This window comes from Vicugna pacos, chromosome 6, assembly GCF_048564905.1.
Source record: "Vicugna pacos chromosome 6, VicPac4, whole genome shotgun sequence".
Classification (NCBI taxonomy): Eukaryota; Metazoa; Chordata; class Mammalia; order Artiodactyla; family Camelidae; genus Vicugna; species Vicugna pacos.
In genome coordinates this window covers 21,317,765-21,337,481 of record NC_132992.1, presented here as the reverse complement: position 1 = coordinate 21,337,481, position 19,717 = coordinate 21,317,765, and the positions used below count along the sequence as shown (strand labels likewise).

The 19,717-nt window shown below is 40.3% G+C and overlaps 1 protein-coding gene across 5 annotated transcripts in view; it reads right to left on the bottom strand.

Annotated features, from left to right (window-relative positions):
* TP53BP1 (tumor protein p53 binding protein 1) overlaps positions 1-19,717 on the bottom strand; it is a 62,452-nt gene that overhangs the window by 10,470 nt on the left and 32,265 nt on the right. For all 5 annotated transcript variants that reach the window (XR_012073345.1, XM_072962580.1, XM_031672853.2 and 2 more), the window contains 8 exons: positions 18,935-19,138; positions 15,723-15,780; positions 13,473-13,565; positions 9,224-9,704; positions 5,623-5,775; positions 1,797-2,068; positions 982-1,131; positions 259-689 (listed from right to left, as the gene is read on the bottom strand). Coding sequence is in view for 4 of the 5 variants with exons in the window: in XM_072962580.1 (XP_072818681.1) it covers positions 259-689; positions 982-1,131; positions 1,797-2,068; positions 5,623-5,775; positions 9,224-9,704; positions 13,473-13,565; positions 15,723-15,780; positions 18,935-19,138 (1,842 nt within the window). In the remaining variant the exon portion in view is untranslated. The remainder of the gene's footprint in view (positions 1-258; positions 690-981; positions 1,132-1,796; positions 2,069-5,622; positions 5,776-9,223; positions 9,705-13,472; positions 13,566-15,722; positions 15,781-18,934; positions 19,139-19,717) is intronic.

Below are 19,717 nucleotides of genomic sequence, written 5' to 3'. Positions count from 1 at the left end.
CCAAAAATAAATTAGCAACAAAGAACAACAACAAAAAAAGCTAGGGGTGAGGGGAACCAGTGTTTAGGGATGAAATTTCAGACTTTAGAGACCCCAGGAAGGTAACCAGGCTGGAGTGAAGGCTGCTGGTATTTTTGACTGGCAAGTGTTTAAGATGGCTGCCCCGGGGCACAGCAAGTCTCAGGTGTACAACACAGTGATTCGGTATTTTTACAGAGTCCATACAGAGTAACAAAACAGACGTGCTTCTTTTATTACCTGCACTGAAATACTCGTCCTCCGAGAGGGCAGTCACTTCCGTATCCAGCGGGATGGGGTCACACAGCAGAATGTCTTTGCCCAGCACATCACATTCATACCCATCATCAAAGAGCAATTTATACTTCCCAGCTCCGACATCTCGTGTGATTTTTCCAGAGTAAAAATAGCCGTTGGATGACCACTTGGCTACAACACGGAGCCCGACAAAGCTGTTTCCTGGCGAGGAAGCATCTAAGCCATCAGAAGGGCCGGTAGCAGCCTGGAAAGGAATCTCTGGAGAGTCGCTTCGACGCAAAGCACCAGCACCCACGTCTGCTCGTCTGGTAGAGTCTGGCACTCGGGGCACAATACGGGTGAAGGCTTTATCGTCTGGCGACATGCTGGGTGAAATGTCCTCTATGCCCAAAGGGCCAGGCACAGCTGTTTCCCTAATGAGAGAGAAGAGACAGGAGAAGGCAGCGAGAATAAGCAGAGAGGGCTGATCTACCGGCTTCCCCACTCCTCATCCGTGGGTCTCCAGCCCATTCTTCGCTAACCCCATCACAGGCATAAGCCTCGTGTCTTAGCAGCCTCACTCTGATCCCTGCCCACTCCCCAGTCAGTGAGGGCCCCTCTTCTCCCTCCTGACACCCCACACACTCTCTACTCCCCTCTCTTCTCTCTACTCCCTTTTTTTTCTGAAAAGTCACAGACTAAGTGTATCTCACACTACCCGGGTACCTGGTTCCAGTGGTCCGAGAAGGCGGGCGGCCCCTTCGCCCGCGCCCACGAGGTGTGACTGGAGCCTTCCCTCCCTGTCTGATGCCAAGGCCTGCATCACCATCCTCCTCACACACTGGCGTCCCTGTCTGACTGACCCCTTTTCTAGGACTAGAGAATGAAGACAGGTTAGTCTGACAGCACCTGCTACTGGACCCTCTCTTCACAGTCTCCCCTTGGTCCTCAGACTACATGCCAGGCCAACACGTGCTGAGCCTCCAGGGCAGCAGGAAGCTGGTCCACACACCCACCACCAAAGTACTAGCTGAGGAGCGGGAGTGCAGGATAACAAGTAAAGGACATCCTCCTATATGCAAGTCTATCCCCTCCTGACAAGCCTCCTACTGCTGCCCTCAAAAATAGCACATCCATTTCTGCCCTGCCTTCTCTTGTACTTCAGGCTCTGGATACCTGTAGAGGAAAACAAAAAGCTAGGGAATGTGTCAAGTTGGGGCCACTACCCCAAACCATCTGTACTCCCAACCAAAACACTCGTAGGCTGCAGCAAATGGTGGGTAGGGGAGGCAGGAGCGTGTGCCAGCATTCCCGAAGTCCCCTCACCTGTTTTCTACATTTTCTCAGAGTCTGCCTCCCACAGGGCTCCACCCTCCCTCCCATGCAAACCCAGAATAGGAGAGGAACAAACGGGGAGGAAGAGGAGCTGATTTCCTAGATGGAGGACAGGGAACTTCCCGTTACTCCCCTTTTCCTGTGATATTAAAATGTCAGCAACCCTGCCCCTGCTGTGGCTCTCTCTCCGGAGACCCTGTCTGCACCTCAGTTTTCCTGGGCCTCCTCGGGAGCTGGGCAAGGCAAAATCTGCGGGTTCTGTCCCACTGGTTTTCCCTTTGAGTGGTCCGGCTCCTCTCCCCGAGCTGCCACTGCTGTGCATGGCTGAGAGGCTCGTCCCACTCGACGTGCGGTGTAAGCTGGATGCCTTGGAGGAGAAGGAGCTGATATCCCCCAGGTCACCTGAAGAGCCCCCAGTCTGTGAAGGGGAAACCTCAGTTTCACACTCCTGACACTCGACAATCGGCTCTTCAGTCTCCTGCAAGGAAGAAATGGATGTGAGAGCTTTAAACAGCCACAGTAACGTAACGTGACGCTGGAAAGTCCTAGAGATGGCAAAAAATTTCACTTCCAAAAGGTGGGAATTAGAAGGGAACTTTCTGGAATAAGGGAAATGTTCAATATTTTGTTTTGAGTAGTAGTTACATTAACCGTCAAAAGCCACTGAACCCTTAAGACCTGTGCATTCTACTGGGAATACATATCTCAACAAAAAATGAAATAAAGGTAGTACCAGACTGGGAGTTAAATTATCTTTTTACTGGACAAGTTCATAACCTTTGGCTGCAGAAAACCCAGCAAAGATGCCAACCCAGAGAACAGAGGTCATTCCCTATCTAAGAGAAGACTGGTAAGGAAGTAGGTAGCTTAGAGGAGGAAAATGAGTGGTTAGAAGCCCTTCTGGGTACAGGATTATGCAGTGGGTAGCCTTACATGCTTTCTGAAATTACATACTTTATATTACTTTTCAATATGTGCTCAAGGAAATAGAAAATTATCAGCAAAAAGAGCTATATAATGCTCTTACTGTTTAGAAAAATGAAGACCAAAAAGGTAATAATCAAAATACACAAATTTCCTGCATCTACAGAGGACAGGAATGTCCAACTGCCTTTATCTCACTCACATGCCTACTCTGATGGATTGGTAATGGTTGCCTGGAGCCAGTTTTAAGCAGCCTCTGAGGCTATTTCCTAGGTTTAGTGAGGAAAGGTTCCAGGACCAATCAGCAGTGTCCTCTATGGGCACAGGATTGAGAAACTACAGTGCTGCACATCTGCCCTCCTCCCCTAGACTGTTCACAATTATCGTGCTAATTGTCAGAGAAAATACGGTGAAGCATACGATAGACTCTTCCTTCGGAGAGTTTACAGTCTCTCTGTGAGACAGCATGCAATGCACACAGACATTTAAATAATGCTGTAAGATGATTAAATGATTATTTCTGACCACGTCCTTCTTGAAAATTTCTCCTCCTCTAGAATTTATAAAGTTACTTTCTTTTCCTTTCATTCTACCTCTTTAGCTACTTCTATTTGCACTTTTTTCTGGTTCCTGCCTATTCCTTTTAAGTTACTATTTCCCGGGCTCTGTTCTCATTCCTTTCCTCTCTTCCATGCTTTTCCTGGCCAGACCTACCGGACTTATCCCTGCCAGTCTACACAATACAATGCTGACTCAGCTCCCAACTTCCGGACACAAATGCCTACTAAACTCTTCCCCCTGGATGTACCAGGGACACCTGTAATTTAACCCATCCAAAACTCAATCTGTCATCTCTCCATTTCCTTGCCTTCGCTGAATGAATCCTGGACATCCCCAGTGCTTCTCACATCCCTGCAGCTCTCTGTAGCAGTGTCTGGTTTTTCTCAAGCAAACCTCAATTCATGAGTTTGGAGATGAGACGCTTCCTTGCTCCCCACAGCCACTAACAGACCATTTCTATCTCCCCACCTCTTGCTCCTACCAAACCACTACTTCCATTCTGTTAAACTCCCTCCTCCCCTCACTGTCACTCACCAACACCCTCCCAATCACTCATGCTCACGCATGAACACATTATACTCCTGGTTCACAGCCTCCTTCCCCTCCCCGATCCCTACTTCTATCACCATTTTCTGAGGCTAACATCCATTAGATGACCCATCCAGCAATCCTCTTTCCTGATCTAATTACCACCATTAACCTTTTCCTCTACCTCAGCCATCTACTATCAGGGTCATTACCAGAAACTGTACCACCTCCAAAAATCTCGATCACAAACACACCATTCTCCAGTCACCATCTCCTATCACCCAACGTGCCTGTGCTAGCTGGATCCGAGTCAGCATAATCTGCCAAGGTCACTTGACTAGAGCAGGTTTTGTGAGCCCAGAACTTAAGTCAGTCCCTTCTGGACATGGCAAACATACAGAGGCAAGACCTGCCTAGAGGGCTGGGATTCCAGGCTGTCTCAGTCGGAGAGAAGGCCCAAAGAGCAGTACCCACGTACACCTGCCTTTGCCACTGTTCAGAAGTAGAGGCCTTGTTCTTATAATGACCTAGACCCAGGCTCCAAGTGGGCCTGCTATAATCTTTCTAATGTGTTTGCTTATTTTTCCCCTGTGTGTCCCTCCTACTAGACAAAAAGAGGCCACATTAAGACAGAGATAGTAACCATCTTCTTTCCTGGCTATATTCCCGTAATAGCACAGTGCCTGCCACAAAAGAGGCCCTCAGTAAATATTTACTGAATGAAGGATCTTCTCTCTCAAACCAGTGTCCTATTTGTATTCTCTGTCTCAGTAACCAGTGCCACCATCTATCCAGCTGCCGAGGCAAAAAGCCCAGGCATCACATTAGCTACCTCCCTCTCCCACAATCCCTACTCTAAGGCATTCACCACAGCCTATCAATTTCACCTTCTATGTATTTCTTACATCTACTTCTCTCCTCTCAGTCCTTACTGCCACGGTCCTAACTTGACACTCATTACCTCTTGTCTGAGCCATGCCTTCAATCTCTCCCACTCCAATCAGTTGCTACACTGCTGCTAACCGGACCTTTCCAACATGCAAATCTGAGTGTGTCATCCCTTTCCCCAAAATTCTTTAAAGGCTCTCTCTCTATCACACAAAAGATAAAAATCTAAACTCTCTTCTGTGATATACCAAGCCCTTATGTTCTGGGCCCTTACTAACCTAAACAGCATCCTCTCACTATTTGATACCCCACTGTTCTCACCATATGCTAAATATTCAGTAAGCAAGCCATGCTGCCTACGTATTTACATACCTTTTCATTCGACCTGCAGTGTCTTTCTCCCCACCCCCCTCAACGTTACCTGCCACATCCTTGAGTACTAGATCCTCCAAGTAGGCTAGCAGGCTCTGTTCCCTCTTTCTAACACACCTTTCCACACACCACTATAGCAGCCACAAGTTCCGGGTTTGCTGCACATCAAGTGAACCATAAAATGGCTCCCAGATACTAACATATGTACAGAGCAAGAACTGCCAGATCTTTAATTCTAGAAAATCTCTCTAACTTCAGCCAGTATTAGATCTAAACAAAGTCAGCATATAACATCATCCACTGTAACAGTCAATGAGCACCAGTAACATGCTGACACTGGGAATGAGTTCACAATGAAGCCTACTAAGAAATAAATGTACATCTCCTACCAACAGGTCCATAACCACACACAGGAGGAGACCAAGAAAGAATACAGTGAGTAAAAAATGGTAGCATGTGAGGAAACAGTGGGAAACAGTAAGAAAATGCAGCTCTTATACATGAGAGAGATTTCTCTGTTCTTTATAGAAACAGAAAGCATGATGGGACTGGCTAAATCAGCAATTAAAGGTCTCTGCCCTGGTTGGCAGAGACAAAGAATTCAGGGCCCTAACCCAGTTCTTATATCTTTCTAATAAAAGAATGAAGGAAAACAAAGTGTTAGTAGCTAGTTGCATAGGGAAGGGGGGTGGAAGTACAGAGCCAGGGTCATTTTTCTATTCAAAGAAATCTGCCACAGAGACCGAAAGTATATATTACCTCAGTTACTTTTCTTTCTACTTCTGTTCCATCCACATAATACACGTCTGTGATGACACGAGTGACAAGTGTGCGCACCTCACGAATTGTTCTCATGTGGCGATGCAAGACGTGGCCATGTGGGGGCTGAGGAATATCAAATTCTTCCTCTCCCTATGATGGAAAATACAGAACACAAGTATGGGTCTCACTGCAAACTGGCAGAATCACAAATCAACCTCTTCATGATGAGCACTGTTCAGAGGTTCCATGAAGCTAATGTGATGGAATTTTCCAGCCGCTTTGTTTGTAGGCACCTAGAAGTAACACTAGGGATGCACCAGCTGTATAGCCAGAGGCTAGAAAGAGTTTGTATCAGCATCACCTAAAACAATCTATTTCTGTCTAAATCAAAATCATAACATACAGCACTTGTATCAAGTACATTTAAGAGAAACTTTGCCCCCTTAAAAGCACATTTTTAGATTGCAGTCCTTCTGATTCGTTCCTGACTTTTCAATCAGCATACAAGGAAGGCATTCTTTAGAACTTTATATAAACCACAATGACATCTGTTAATCTCACTGCAGTCTGTTTTTTCCTGTATCAGTAAGTGAAAACTACAGTTTATTTATACCTGGAACAAGATATACTGATTTCTCCTAGAATTAAATATGAAGTATTTAATCTACTCCAAATAAAGATGATAACTAAAGAGTTGAGATAATGTCCAGAAAGAGAAAACATCAGCAAATTGGGATTTTGTATCTAGTTGTACAATAAAGAATAATCAGTCATGGAGTTTAAAGAAGACCCAAACATTTTTATGACAAGTCTTATATACATGTTTTCTCATAACACCTGTATCACATTTATCGACACCCACGCCTCCACCTTCTACCCCACTGGCTCTGTAATTCTGACAGAAAATGCATATTTTTTTCTCCCACTTTATTTCCCCTATAGTAGACCTGGTTTTACTTTAAGTCAGTGTCAATATATCCAAGTGTTTCAAAAGAGTTCTATGTACTACTGCAATAATGATGAGGCAGGTTTTTTCCTTAACAATGTGGTAGTAATTTGCCTAAAGTTTTTAATAATTTATCTGAGTAATTCCCACTTCAAGTTAAGGGTGAAACATCTACCAAAATGAAGATATGTAAATTATGTGCATAACTATAAATAAAATCAAATGCATGGAAACTTATTCAACTAATTCCTTGAAATACTTCTAACAGAGTGCATTAGGCCCTAGATCATAGGGGTCAAAAAGATTTCAGTGCTTTATACGTCCCTGAAATGCAGCCAAAAGCCTCCCTCCATTCTTCCATTACAACAGCCAGGCAAATGATCCCTTCAGGAGGAATACTTAAATACACATGTCTGATAGAACGAGAAAGGAGAGAAGGGAAAGGGGACAAACCAAAAGAAAGTTTACGTTCACTCTCTCCAGTCTTCTGAAAAGAGATTTCTGTAAAGATAAGTAACTTGAGGATCTTGTCATAATTAAGGGAAAATAGAAAGAAAATAAAACCACACTTTCACTTCATAGAAAACCTGGCTCCAGGCCCACTGGACACATAAATGAAAATGTAAGGAATGGCAAAAGGTAGGCTGCCTGAGCTGTTCTCTGCGCTGTGGCCTTGAGTCCTACCCAGGCTGCAGGGGTTAAAAGAGCACTGACACACGGAAAACCTCCATACAGCCTTCCTCATTTTCCAACCACCCTTCAAAAGATGGCACACAAATCCCAATCTGTTACTGTACCTGCCGTCTGTATTTTTTTTATTGTGGTAAAATACACTTAACATAAAATTTACTATTTTAACCATTTTTAAGTATCTTGTTTGTGGCATTATGTACATTCACACTGTTGTACAAACATCACTGTATCCACCTCCTGGACTTTTTCATCCTTCCCAACGGAAACTCTGTACCTATTCACCATCTTTATTTTTCTAGCACTTCCCATTTCTTAACAGGAGCACCTCGCTCTTAAATGTGTTGCTTCACTCTGCCGGCCCCAGCAGGAGCACAGCACAGCAGTGGCTGTGCTGGTGGCAGCAGCAGCATTTAAAACAATAACAATCGATAGGTGACAGCAGCAGCCACCGCATACAGAGCAATTTACCAGTGCCAGGCCCAGGGCTGAGGGCTCCGCATGCCTTCTCTCATTTAATTGTCACGATATCCAGATGAGGTCTGACTCCAAGGCCTGGGCCTTAACCACTTTGGCTCACTGGCTCCTATCATCATGATGAGACAGGAGCAGGGGTCATTTCCCTATTTTACAGAGGGGGAATACGTGAAAGTAAAGGAAAATATAATCTAGTGGCACTCATATGACTGCTATCTTTACAATCAAGTTTAACTCTTTTTATAAAGGCAGAAAATCCAAATTATTATGTGGCTGAATGCAAACACTTAAAAGATCGCAGAGACTGTGTAACTATAATGGGCTGACATAAACAGAATTTTTGGAGTTCCTAGAGAGGCATGGAAACAGAACAAGACTACATAAGCTATTTAAAAAATAGAAAAGCAACGTAGCATAATGAAAAGAATACCGATTCTGAAGTCAGATATGCTGAGTTCAAATTTCAGTTCTGCCACCTACTGATGGCAAAATCTTGGGTAAGTTACTTAACCTCTCTTCAGCTTGCTTTCTTTACCTGTGAAATGGGAATAACAACACCAACCTCATGGGTTGTCTTGAGCACAATGCTGATATACTGTAGGTGGTCAATAAATAGAAACTATATTATTTTATTTTTATAAAACAAACAACTTAGACCATTCAAATGAGAGGCACATCACTAGTGAAGCTTTCCTAGGCAGATCCCAAGTGAAGATGACCCACCAGAGCAACTGAGAAGGCAATTTACCACCATAATTATTAATTTCCAAATTTTCCCTGCCATGGAACCCACTGCCATCTGATAAAATTTTATGAACCTCCTCTTACTAACATGTACATTACTACCACCACTTCTCACCTAAGCAATTTCTCCTAGTGTCTACGCTGCCTTACTCTATTCCCAAGAACCTGTTTTCTTCTAGTCTCACTCCATCGGCCCCAATCTTTTTCCTTTCCCTCCCACATAACATCTAGTCTTAGCCTCCTTCTGCAGCCCCTGGGCACCGGGGGACTCTCCCTGTTACTGTTCCCTGTTTCAGTTCTGTGATGCACTAGCCTTCGTGCTTCTTTACTCCTTCCTCCTTCATTTTCTACTCTCTTCATTCCTGGGAACCAGGGTGAAATAGACTTGGGGGAGAAGCAGTTAGCTCTGATGGTTATAAAGGAGGATGAAAAATGACGGCAGAAGGAAAAGATTAAATGTAGAAAAGTATTATAGGACCCAGACTGTATTTCTGGCTTTCTCTTCCATAAAAGACCTACCTGACAAATTCTGGCACTACTCCAACTTCCCTCAAAGACTATAGCTACTCATAATTTTCACTACCCTATCTCTATCATGGATCACTTGTCTTTCTCTTTCAACCACTACTCTGTATAAAACTGTTAGGACTTATCATTAAGTAGAAGTACCACAACTGAAATTCTCTGAGACTCCAGAGAGTTGAAAACAGGACCCCCGAGGTACCCTATATGTCCTCTCACCTGGCTCTGGAGCGACTCTGTATCATCCCCAGGAGCACTGCCTGGTTTCTCACCACTGCCCCTCTCAGTCTGAACTGTGGCATCTTGTCTTCCAGAGTTCTGGTCCACTGTATTGGTCCCCTGTTCACACACATTCTTTACGGTCTGAGTTGCTGCTGAGACAGTTTCTGGAACCCACAGGGAATGATCCATGGTCTGGATTCCTATGTTATTTTGGCTGGGCCTTTCAATCAAGGCCTTTCTGGGCTTTTCCTGATTGGTATTCTGTCCTTTCTGGCCTTCTGGCGTATCTGTCTCCATTGCTTCCCCTTGAGGACTGGCTGGCTCCTGTGTGGCCATCTGCTGGGAGGCAGGAGAAGCAGGGACTTTGACAGGACTACTGGGCTTCATAGGCTGTTGACTCTGCCTGGTCCTTTGGTCATCTTCCAATTTTCCCTTCTCTTCTTCATCTTGAGTACTTGGAAAATGGAGCACGTTCCCCCTGAAAATCAACCACATAAAGAAACCACATCAAGTAAGCAAGTGTGTGTGTGTGAGTGTGTGAGTGTGTGTGTGTGTGTGCGTGCCTGTGTGTGTGCTGGCAAGGAGGAACCATAATTTGACAAGTTGAGAAACGTGGGGAAGGGAGAAAATAAGGTGACCAAGCATATTACCTTATAAGGTTTCTCATCATAATTTCACTCCCATGAAAAAATGCTACATAGGACTATTCTATCATGATGATAAACAGGCATAAAATTTTTTCTCATCATTAGCTAAGAACTCTGAAACTTGACACAGGAAAATAAAGTAAACAAAAGATATAAAACCATTACTGAAGTCATAGACAATGAAGGCAACTTAGGGACCTACTTCAAAATCAATTAGATCAAGATGTCTCATTTGACTTTATGAATGGTTCTAACATTCCTTAAATGACTCCAGCATTCCAGATAATGTTCATGTATACCCCTTGACTAGTAAGTTTAGGAAAAGAAACCTGATCTATAAAGAAAAGAGTGGTGAGATTCTAGCTTTGCTAGCTATCCTGGCATTATCTACAACTAACTTTCAAAATGACCTGGTTCCTCAAATACAGTTCAAAATATTTCTTTTTATTAGTCTTCCCTTTGGTTATCAGTGAGTTACTCATATATCCCACAAGCATTTGATGAATGTCTCCTACAAACCAGATATCATGAAGCCCTGAAGTGCCTAGGAGCTTTCTGACATGTCCTTAACACTACACCAGAATAAACATGCCCAGATTAACTCCAAGTGGGCAAGTTACACAGAAACTTAACATTCATGTCTTATTTCTCTCTATACTTTAAAACACCTGACACAGGGCTTAATATAAAATAAGTGCTTAATAAATTTACTCTGAACAAAAGAATACTCCTCAATCAATTAACTGCAAAAATCTACTCTCAGATTAAATAAACTAATTGTTTAATTGTGTTCATGTAGAAAATGCCCGTAACTTCTAACTTTTTAGCAAATTGTAACTTCAGTGAGTCACTGTACTGTAAACAACAAACTAATGCATTTTTAGGTTGCATTAAACATATAATAGCCAGAATAAAGATAAAAAGAATCCATTCTGAACTGACGATGGAAGACATCTGGAATGTTTCAGATTGACATTTTCTTACAAGGCATAAACTGAGATACATTCAGAAGATAAGATTCAGGTTGATAAAGGGTCTGTAAATGTCTGGCCAGAGAAAAGACGGAGCTAGTCATCTAGACAGAGAAACCAGTCTCCAACTTGGAAGGAGCTCTTACCCTTAGAAGTTGGACTAATCTGGAAAGATAGAAAAAAGGAAGAATGAAGAGCTCTTTAGGGCTTGCTCTGCTCTGGATCTTGGGGAAGAAAGAGAAAAGGAGAAGTTTCTGAAGTTACTACCTTATGCAGCTCAGCTTACCAAAACAGGAGAGCAAAGCAGGATTTAGAAGAGAGTTCTAATATGAAAATTAACATATGTATATTCATGTATGACTGAAGAATTGTGCTGTACACCTGAAACTGACACATTGTAAACTGACTATACTTCAATAAAAAAAAAATAGAAGAGAGTTCTAGCCAAAAAGAGCCTAGTACACATTTGGTTATTATAGCTTGCATCCTGTCTGTCAGGAACCTCAACTGAATGAGGAAGAATAGGTGAGAATAAGACAGGTAAGTAACACCTACCCCTGATGGAGTTTCCAAGTGATCATAAGTATAAATTACTTAGCACAGTTGCTAGGTACACAACAGACACTCCATCAGTATCAGTTGCATAAGGCAAAGTAATTAAGGAAATTCAACTCATTTTCTCTATGAACTGAATACTCATGTTTGAACCTTTAAGACATCTAACATATCAACATCTGGGCAACAATGAAAGTGCACCAAATGCTAGAAGGAACAGGACTTGATTAATCATTTCAAGAATTCATTGACCATTATTCCACACCCTTAAACAAGCCTACACATTTTACCTCAGAAGCTTTGTTTAGGAAAGAACTTCTGAATAGAATTTCACTTCCAAAACAAAGCTTTGTTTTATTTTTGACTTTTAATTCTTAGCCAACAAATACTAGGTTGCTTTTCCCCCACAACTGCTAATCAGAACAACTTCTCTCTCTCTCTCCCTCTCTAAGGATGAAAGGTATCTCACTGCAACATTAGCAATATTCAGCAGTTTCCTATCAAATATCAGAATTTTGGTATTTATCTTTCTCATGTTAGCATCAGTCAAATGAATGATGTTCAAATCACAGTCACTTCCTTATAAGAAATATCTTATAAGAAGTAAAGATGTGGTATATTAATGTCCCAAAAAACCATAAAGGAATCTTTAGTACCCGAAAAGGACTTTAGAAGACAAAAGAAATCCACTAACTATAAGAAGGACCACATTCCTCTTTCTTCATTAGTTCTAGCTACCCAATTCTACTCTGGATGCTATAGTTCAGATTTAGAAACTGATGCAAAGAAAACAAATTTTAGCACAGAAAGCCTGGGTAAAATTAATTCAAAGTGAAATATGAAAGAAGAAACCTACATATTTAACAAACTTCCAATCATTCTGTTCTGAGTGTAGGTCTGTCTACAGAGGAACTAGAATCAAATCCAGCTGGATTCTCAGGCCCTTGTTCTACCAAGGTTAAACAAAATTCCCCAGCATCTTGGCTCCTCTGTTTTAAAATAGTTGAATGAAACAGGAGGGCAATACAATGCAACTGATAAATCTCATCATTGCTGGGCCATGACCATACATACCACCTCTGGCATCACACAAAGCGGCATTTCACCTAATAACCCTCTTGATTCAACAGAGGATATGATGTGGGCTATATGATTCCCAAGAATTACAATAAGCTCACATTTAATAATTTGAATGCCCAGTAAAAGCACTGACATGTTCCTTGTAAATATTTCTATCAATAAGGAACATAGAAATTATGTTGCAAATAACAGCAGGAATATACCTGCTGACAAAACATTATTAACATTCTCTAATTACAAAATCCCCAAATTCTAGATATAAAAGATTCTACTTCATAGTGAAAATATAAGCTTATTCCACTGCCATTACTTATTTCTCTATACTAAATATAAGAATCATATATTCCAGGTGGGAGGATTATAGCTCAGTGGTAGAGTGCACGCTCAGCATGCAGCAGGTCTGGGTTCAATTCCCACTATCTCTATTTTAAAAAGAAAAAAAAAAAGTAAAAAAACAAGAAGAAAGAATCATATATTCAAACAAGATACTCTTTAAATAGAGAAGAAATACTTTGTAACTCAAAAATGTTTTTACTGCTTCAGAGATGTTCTAAGAGATGATGGAGTAAAGAGATTATGGGAAAATTTTAATTCCATCAAGTCTGACAAACTTCAGATTTGGGATGTTGAGCATCTCAGTTTTGCCATATGGGAAACTAAAGGGAAATAAAAAGTCTGTTAAAAGTAAACATTTCCAAAACTAAAAAATGGAATAATCTCAGAAACACAGAATGATATATTTTCATAAATTTATGAAGACTCAATCATTTCAAATTGGTCAAACTGGCAAATAAAGATAAAAATTTGTATCTATACAATATTTAATAAAATTTCTCATGATATCTCATTTATAAATTCATCTAGAATATGTCACAGTTCCTGAGACAAAAAAGTAAGCTAAGTTCACCAAACAGGAGCAGTATATTCTAGATTTTGCTACCAACCATTCTGTGATCAATATAGCCCAAAAAGTGCCATGAAAATAATGCTCGCCTAATGGGTGCAGGAGCAGGGTCTGGACTTCGAGCCTCATCCTCTTGGTGGGCATCACCGACACAGCTGAACACAGACATGGTCTTCTGGGAACTAAGAAATAAATTAAAGCAATATACTGTGTTAGTTTTGAAAGGAAAAGTATCTCTGGAAACTATTCTTTTAGGCAGAGAGAAAATAAAATCCTTTCTCTCAAATCCAAACTCTAAGCCTCCTTAACCACAATGCAAATTCTTCATACTTATTTCAAATAGCATAATAAAAAAACTCTCAAGGAAGATTCATGGGAAATAAAGTGGATAGAGGACTATATTAAATACCATAAAGATGCAATCAGCAAAGTCCAGAATATAGGAAACTCTGTAGGACAAACCACTTGGTTTCTTCAAGAAATAAATTGTTAGAAGAATAAAAGAGGGAAGAAGCCCCTACAGATTTAAGCAGATTTAACCTAAGAGACATATCAATCAAATGCAATGTGTAGACCTTGTTTGGATCTTGATTCAAACTGTAAACACAAAAAATTTATGCAACAATCAGAAAAATCAGAATACTGAGTATCTGATGACATTAAGGAATCAATGCCAATTTTAAAAGCAAGATAATAGTACTGTGGTTGAGTCCAAAATATAGATTTCTTATCTTTTAGAGAAGCACTGAAATACTTAAAATGATATAATGCTAGAAATTAGCTTAAAAATAATCTAGTGGGGAGGAGAGTGCTGGAAGTATTTATAAATGAATCAAGAGTGGCCATTAGTTGGAAATTTCTGACACTGGTAGTGAATACATGGTGGTTTATTATACTACTCTTTTTACTTTTGTATATGCTTGAAACCTTCAATAATGAAATGCGTGAGAGAAATAAGATGGCAGCAAGTAATCGGAACAGCACCAAGTTACAGACGACACTTAAAAACAGAGTACTGCTGCTTCATTTAAATGCAGAGGGAACAATGACTATTTAAACTATTCTGACAGCTTACTTTGATTTCTTAAAAATCTGGATTCTCATATATAAAACTTGCTCCATAACAATAGCAATGAATCTCATTCTGTGATCCACCAATCCAACCCTCTGCCTTAAGTTTTTTCTCTATTTTTAATTTTTTTAATATTCCACCCAAAGGTCTGAGAAGCTTCAGCAGTATATTGTTTCCTCTTAACAGTCACGTGTACAGACTAATACACTGTGTCTGGTATACAATTCTGTTAAAACCAGAGATCGAGCATAAACTCCATTTTCTTAACTTGTAAGACTACATATCACTAAAGAGTCTTCACTGAATAAGGATTCCAAGATGTTTATCTTTCAGATTAAATATAATCTCTAGACGCAGCTTCACACAAATCAAAGGATTTAGAAAGGTCAGAAATTTCTAACTGGGGATCAGATTTAGTCCATAGACAGATTTGACCCACAAAGCAAAAATTTTATTTTTAAAAATCTAGATTTCACTTTAAAATTTAAAGATTTGGCAATGCTAAGTTTGCATTCTTGCATGGTAACGATCACCTGAGTTGAACAGGGGCTACCCCCTCTCAAATGGGGCACACGTTCGGTTGGGTTAGCCATCATCGTCAACACTTCATGCTCTGTCACCTAGCCTTTACTTACGTTTGTAATATCTGTCTAGCCTGATTTAAGAATCCTCACCTGTACTTCAACAATCGCTGCTAGTATCTTGATGTTGGGTGACTTATGCCAGAAACGAATGAAACAATTCTATTCTCATGGCCACCAGATGGCAAAGCTTACCACCAGAGCCTCAGAATGGGGTCATATTCATCCTCAAAGCATTACAGCATTCATGACAAAGCAAAAATAACAGATCAACACTGCAGTTAATTTGGCAGGCAGAAGAGAAAAATGGCCTGAGGCTGTGGCTGGGGTGGGGGTGGGGGCAGACCTCAGAAGGAAAAAGGTCTTTGGCTATCCCTTAGTAACCCTCTGTTTCCTCACCAACAGCAACAACAATCTAGTCTCACCCACAGAAAAAGGAAAAAAGAGCACTCCCACATGAACAAAAGGAAGACAGGGTAACACCACTAAATATCTTAGCTCTAAGTATAGCAAAAACTTCATTTAAGTATTAATAAGAAGTCTACAGTTAGATTCAACATTTTGCTAAATCTTTTATGCTGAAGTTATATTTTAAGTTTTTTCCCCTCTCTTGATAAATCATCTTCCCCTCATTCTCAGTGGCTTTGTATATTAAACTCCTCTAAATAGCAACTAGCTATGGTTACCTGGCAACAGCCTCAGCAACAGCAGTAGATTCATTTTTTCTTTCACCAGTTGCAGGCTCTGAATAATAACAAAAGAAAGGAAAAAGAAACAGAACTCAGTTAGGATCACACCTAAAATTCTTCTCTAAAAACTTGCGCAACCCCAGTGATGCTCTAAAATAACGCTTGGATTTCAGAAGTTAATGAAGGCCTCCTTTCACTATGACATTAAAAAAAAATAATTAAATTAAAAAATCAAAACCAGCTTTATTAGTATTTGTAACAATAAAGAGGAAATGGGTATGAATAATAATTGAACATAAAAAAGATTTATCATTTGGGGGGAGGATATAGTTCAAGTGGTAGAGTGCACACTCAGCATGCACAAGGTCCTGGGTTCAATTCCCAGTACCTCCTCAGAAAATAAATAAATAAATCTAATCACCTCCCTCTACAAAAAAATTAAAAAGAAAAAAGATTTATCATTTAATGATGTTTTTCTCATTTCTATTAATTTTCTTTCAAATTTCCTACAGAAGACTAATCAGTTCAGAAATACAATATGCTGAATTACTAAGCAGTAACATTTAAAAATGAAAATGAAACTTGTGAATATCAATTCATCTCCTCTCATACAACTAAAATACTCATGTAGTAAAAAGTTTTAAAAATTTTTTTAAATTTTAATATTTCAAAACAAATTAAAGGTTAAAAAATAAACAACTTCAATAAAATTAATTATGTAGGAAAATGTCTTAGGTTGATGCACAAATTTAAATAGTATACAGTTTTAGGAGAACCCATACATAGAAGGTACTCAAGTTCTTCCCAAAGTGTTTTTGGGATAGATATTTGAAAAATAAAATACATTTTCAAAAAAGAATCTGTAGCAAAAAATTAAAGGTCATACTGAAAAGAATCCCATATTCTCAAAGTAATGTCAATAATGTCAGGGGATTAAAATTTGTTCATTTACAATTAATTCCAGCCTTAGAGAAAATAACAAATTTTTAACACATTTCTAAAATATTCATAACTCATCATAATCTAAATAGTCCATCAAGGAGGCAGCAGAAGTTTGGTGGTTAGAGCCCTGGCTCTGAAACAGAAACCTGGCTCAGGCCCCAGCTCCAGCACTTAGTAGTCCAACCTGGGAGTAAACTTCTTTTGAGTCAGGTTCCTCATCCACAAAATAGAGATTAAAAAGGACCAACCTCATAGGTTTGTTGAGAGGATGAAATGAGGAAAACTGTGAGTATGGTGCCCAACCACTACGCTCCTAGTATCAGGAAAGGCAGTAGAATTTACTAATATGGTCATCTTTAACATTTAGTTCCATTTGAGGTCTTCCCAATTGTAATTTCAAATCTGAAGACTCAAGGCTACCGTATACTCTCTTGATAAGCCCTACTTGATTTCAGAGAAGATGATAATAAGGATGGAAACATGTTACATTTTAATTTCTACTGAGGTTCTAAGATTCAAATCAATAAGCACTGAAAAGCAGAACAGCACTGTAGTTTGGAGCCAGACCTCTGCTTCTTGGCACTACTTTGAATTCAGGTTATGCCACTGACTAGCTGTGTGATGCTAGAGAGCATGCCCAATCTTCCTGTGCCTCAGTTTCCTTACCTGTAAAATGTGGATAACAACAGGATCCTCTTTACAGGTTATGAGATTTTATGAGCTGTACATGTATGACATACATACTGGCATAGAGTAAGAACTCAAAATATATTAGCTGGAATGTCTTTTCTTTGGTCTCAGAGAACGAGAAGTCCTACTTATTCAAGTCCACCCACTCTTGTGATCTTTAAAAGCTCCCCCCCTCCCCATTTCTCTCAGGGGCCTTATTTTTAACCCATCTCTTTTTTGGGAGACTTCCTTTCAATCAATAACCTTCTTAGGTCTCCCTCAGTCTAAAAATGGAAGAAAAAAAAATCTCCCTCAATCCTGTATTTCCCTCTACCTTGCTGTATTTTTTCTTCCTTTATCACATAAACTTCTCAAAAGTAGAATCTGCTGCCTCTTCTCCCCCCTTCACTTCTCAATTACCTTCAGCATAGCTCCCACCCAAACCACTACACTGAAATAGTTCTTATTAGAGTCACCAAATGAATCCTAACTGCCAACTCCAATGTACATCTTCAGACATATCTTACTAGACCTCACTTCTGCATATGACACTGTCATCTTCTTACAACTCTCCTCCCACAGGCTTCCATGGCTTTATACTCTCCTAGTCCTCTTCTTGGAATATTCCTTTACAATCTCCTTTACAAGACGTCTTCCTCTTCTAACTCCATTAAACAGCATTTAGAAACTACCTAGTGGAAAAATTATAAGCTCTGAAGTCAGATGAATCTGATTCAAACTCCAGCTCCACCTCTTACCAATTATTGCAATCTTAGGTATATAACTTTAAAACCTCTCTCAGTCTCTGTTTTCTCATCAGTAAAATGGAAATAAGGATATTTACTTTGGAGCACTATCATGACAACAAAATTCAGATGTAAGTCATTCAGTGTTTTTTTCCTCCCTTTTACTTCATATTCAACTGGTCCCAAGGTTCTCTCTATTCTACTACTTATCTCTCAAATTCATCCCCTCGTCTCCATCCCCACTACTCATGACCCCACTTCCTGGTGAAGACTGTGTTTGCCAGGCAGCAGAATAGGAAATGGGCAAGGAAATGAAAAGAATATGCACAAAGGCACCAATTTTTCAAATATTCAGCTGATGTTTTTAAAAAAAAGCAAATCTGATCATATTATTTATTCCCTTGCCATAAAATTCTTCCGCTTGTCAGCATGCTGTAAAAGGCCTTTCAGAACTTGGTCTCGACTTTGCAGCCATTTTCTCACACCTTCTCTGTACTCCAGCCATACCAACAACTTGCAATTAATGTGGGAAATAGCCAACATAAACCTACAATGTGAACCCACAATCCTAAATTTTCTATCCTCTTCTGAACTCGAATTATAGAAACCAATTACTTTGTGTAGACACAAGTCTAATACAGAGATACAAGCAGCACCACAGAGATTATAAAATGGGGCACCTTCAGCAACATGATAGCGACTAGCTGAAAATGAAGAATTCAGTTTGTAAGAGTAAGACTTTACACACTTATAATTATGAAAGTATCAACCATTAAAACTAGAAGATCTTCTGGACCTCCCAGAAGATCCAGACCTACTTGTTACCCAAGACTAACATAAAATAAAACTTACTTTCCAGACTAAACTGCAAAGACTCGTCACTCGGCTCAGTCTCAGGACTGACCAGTTTCATTCTCAGACACAATTTATCATCCATTTCTGGGGCGGCCCCAGAATCTCCTTTTTCATTCTCAAGTATGGGATCGTTGGTCTCCACCATGCTTTCAGACATGACATCACTGGTTGCTATGTTGCTTGCTGGATAATTGCTAATCCCTGAAAGAAGGGAGGCAAGGGGAAGAAAGAACAACACTAAAATACAAACATGAAAAGTAACAATTCAGTTATCAATTTGCCTGTTTGGCTCCACAGCTCTGCAGGATTGAAGGGGGTTCCTAGGATAGATCCTGTCACAAGTATTAACAACTACGCACTAGTGTTGACACCTGGTCTTAAGAAGAGCAACAGGATTCAGTTCCACTTCTGCATCTGGACAAAGGATGTTGCATGAGCCCTCAGCCAACCCACATCTGCCAGCATCAGGCATAGGTAGCAGGAGACTCCAGACGGCATGACTGTTACCTCCCAGCACTGACTAGAGAAAACAAATAGGTTAATGTAGACTACTGGCTGCCTCAGGGAAGGAGGATATAAATTTTCTGGCCCTGTCAAGCAGCAGACTGACTGGCCAGGGTCCTGAATAAATAGTACCTCAACCATACCTGCTGTCCCTTTTTTACAAAATAGCTCTGTATCACTGCTTAGTACTCAGATTCTATTGTTTTGCAAATAATAGAATTAAACTTTTATAAACATTCTCTTTCTTCCTTCTTTCCATCCTGTCTTTCCTCCCTC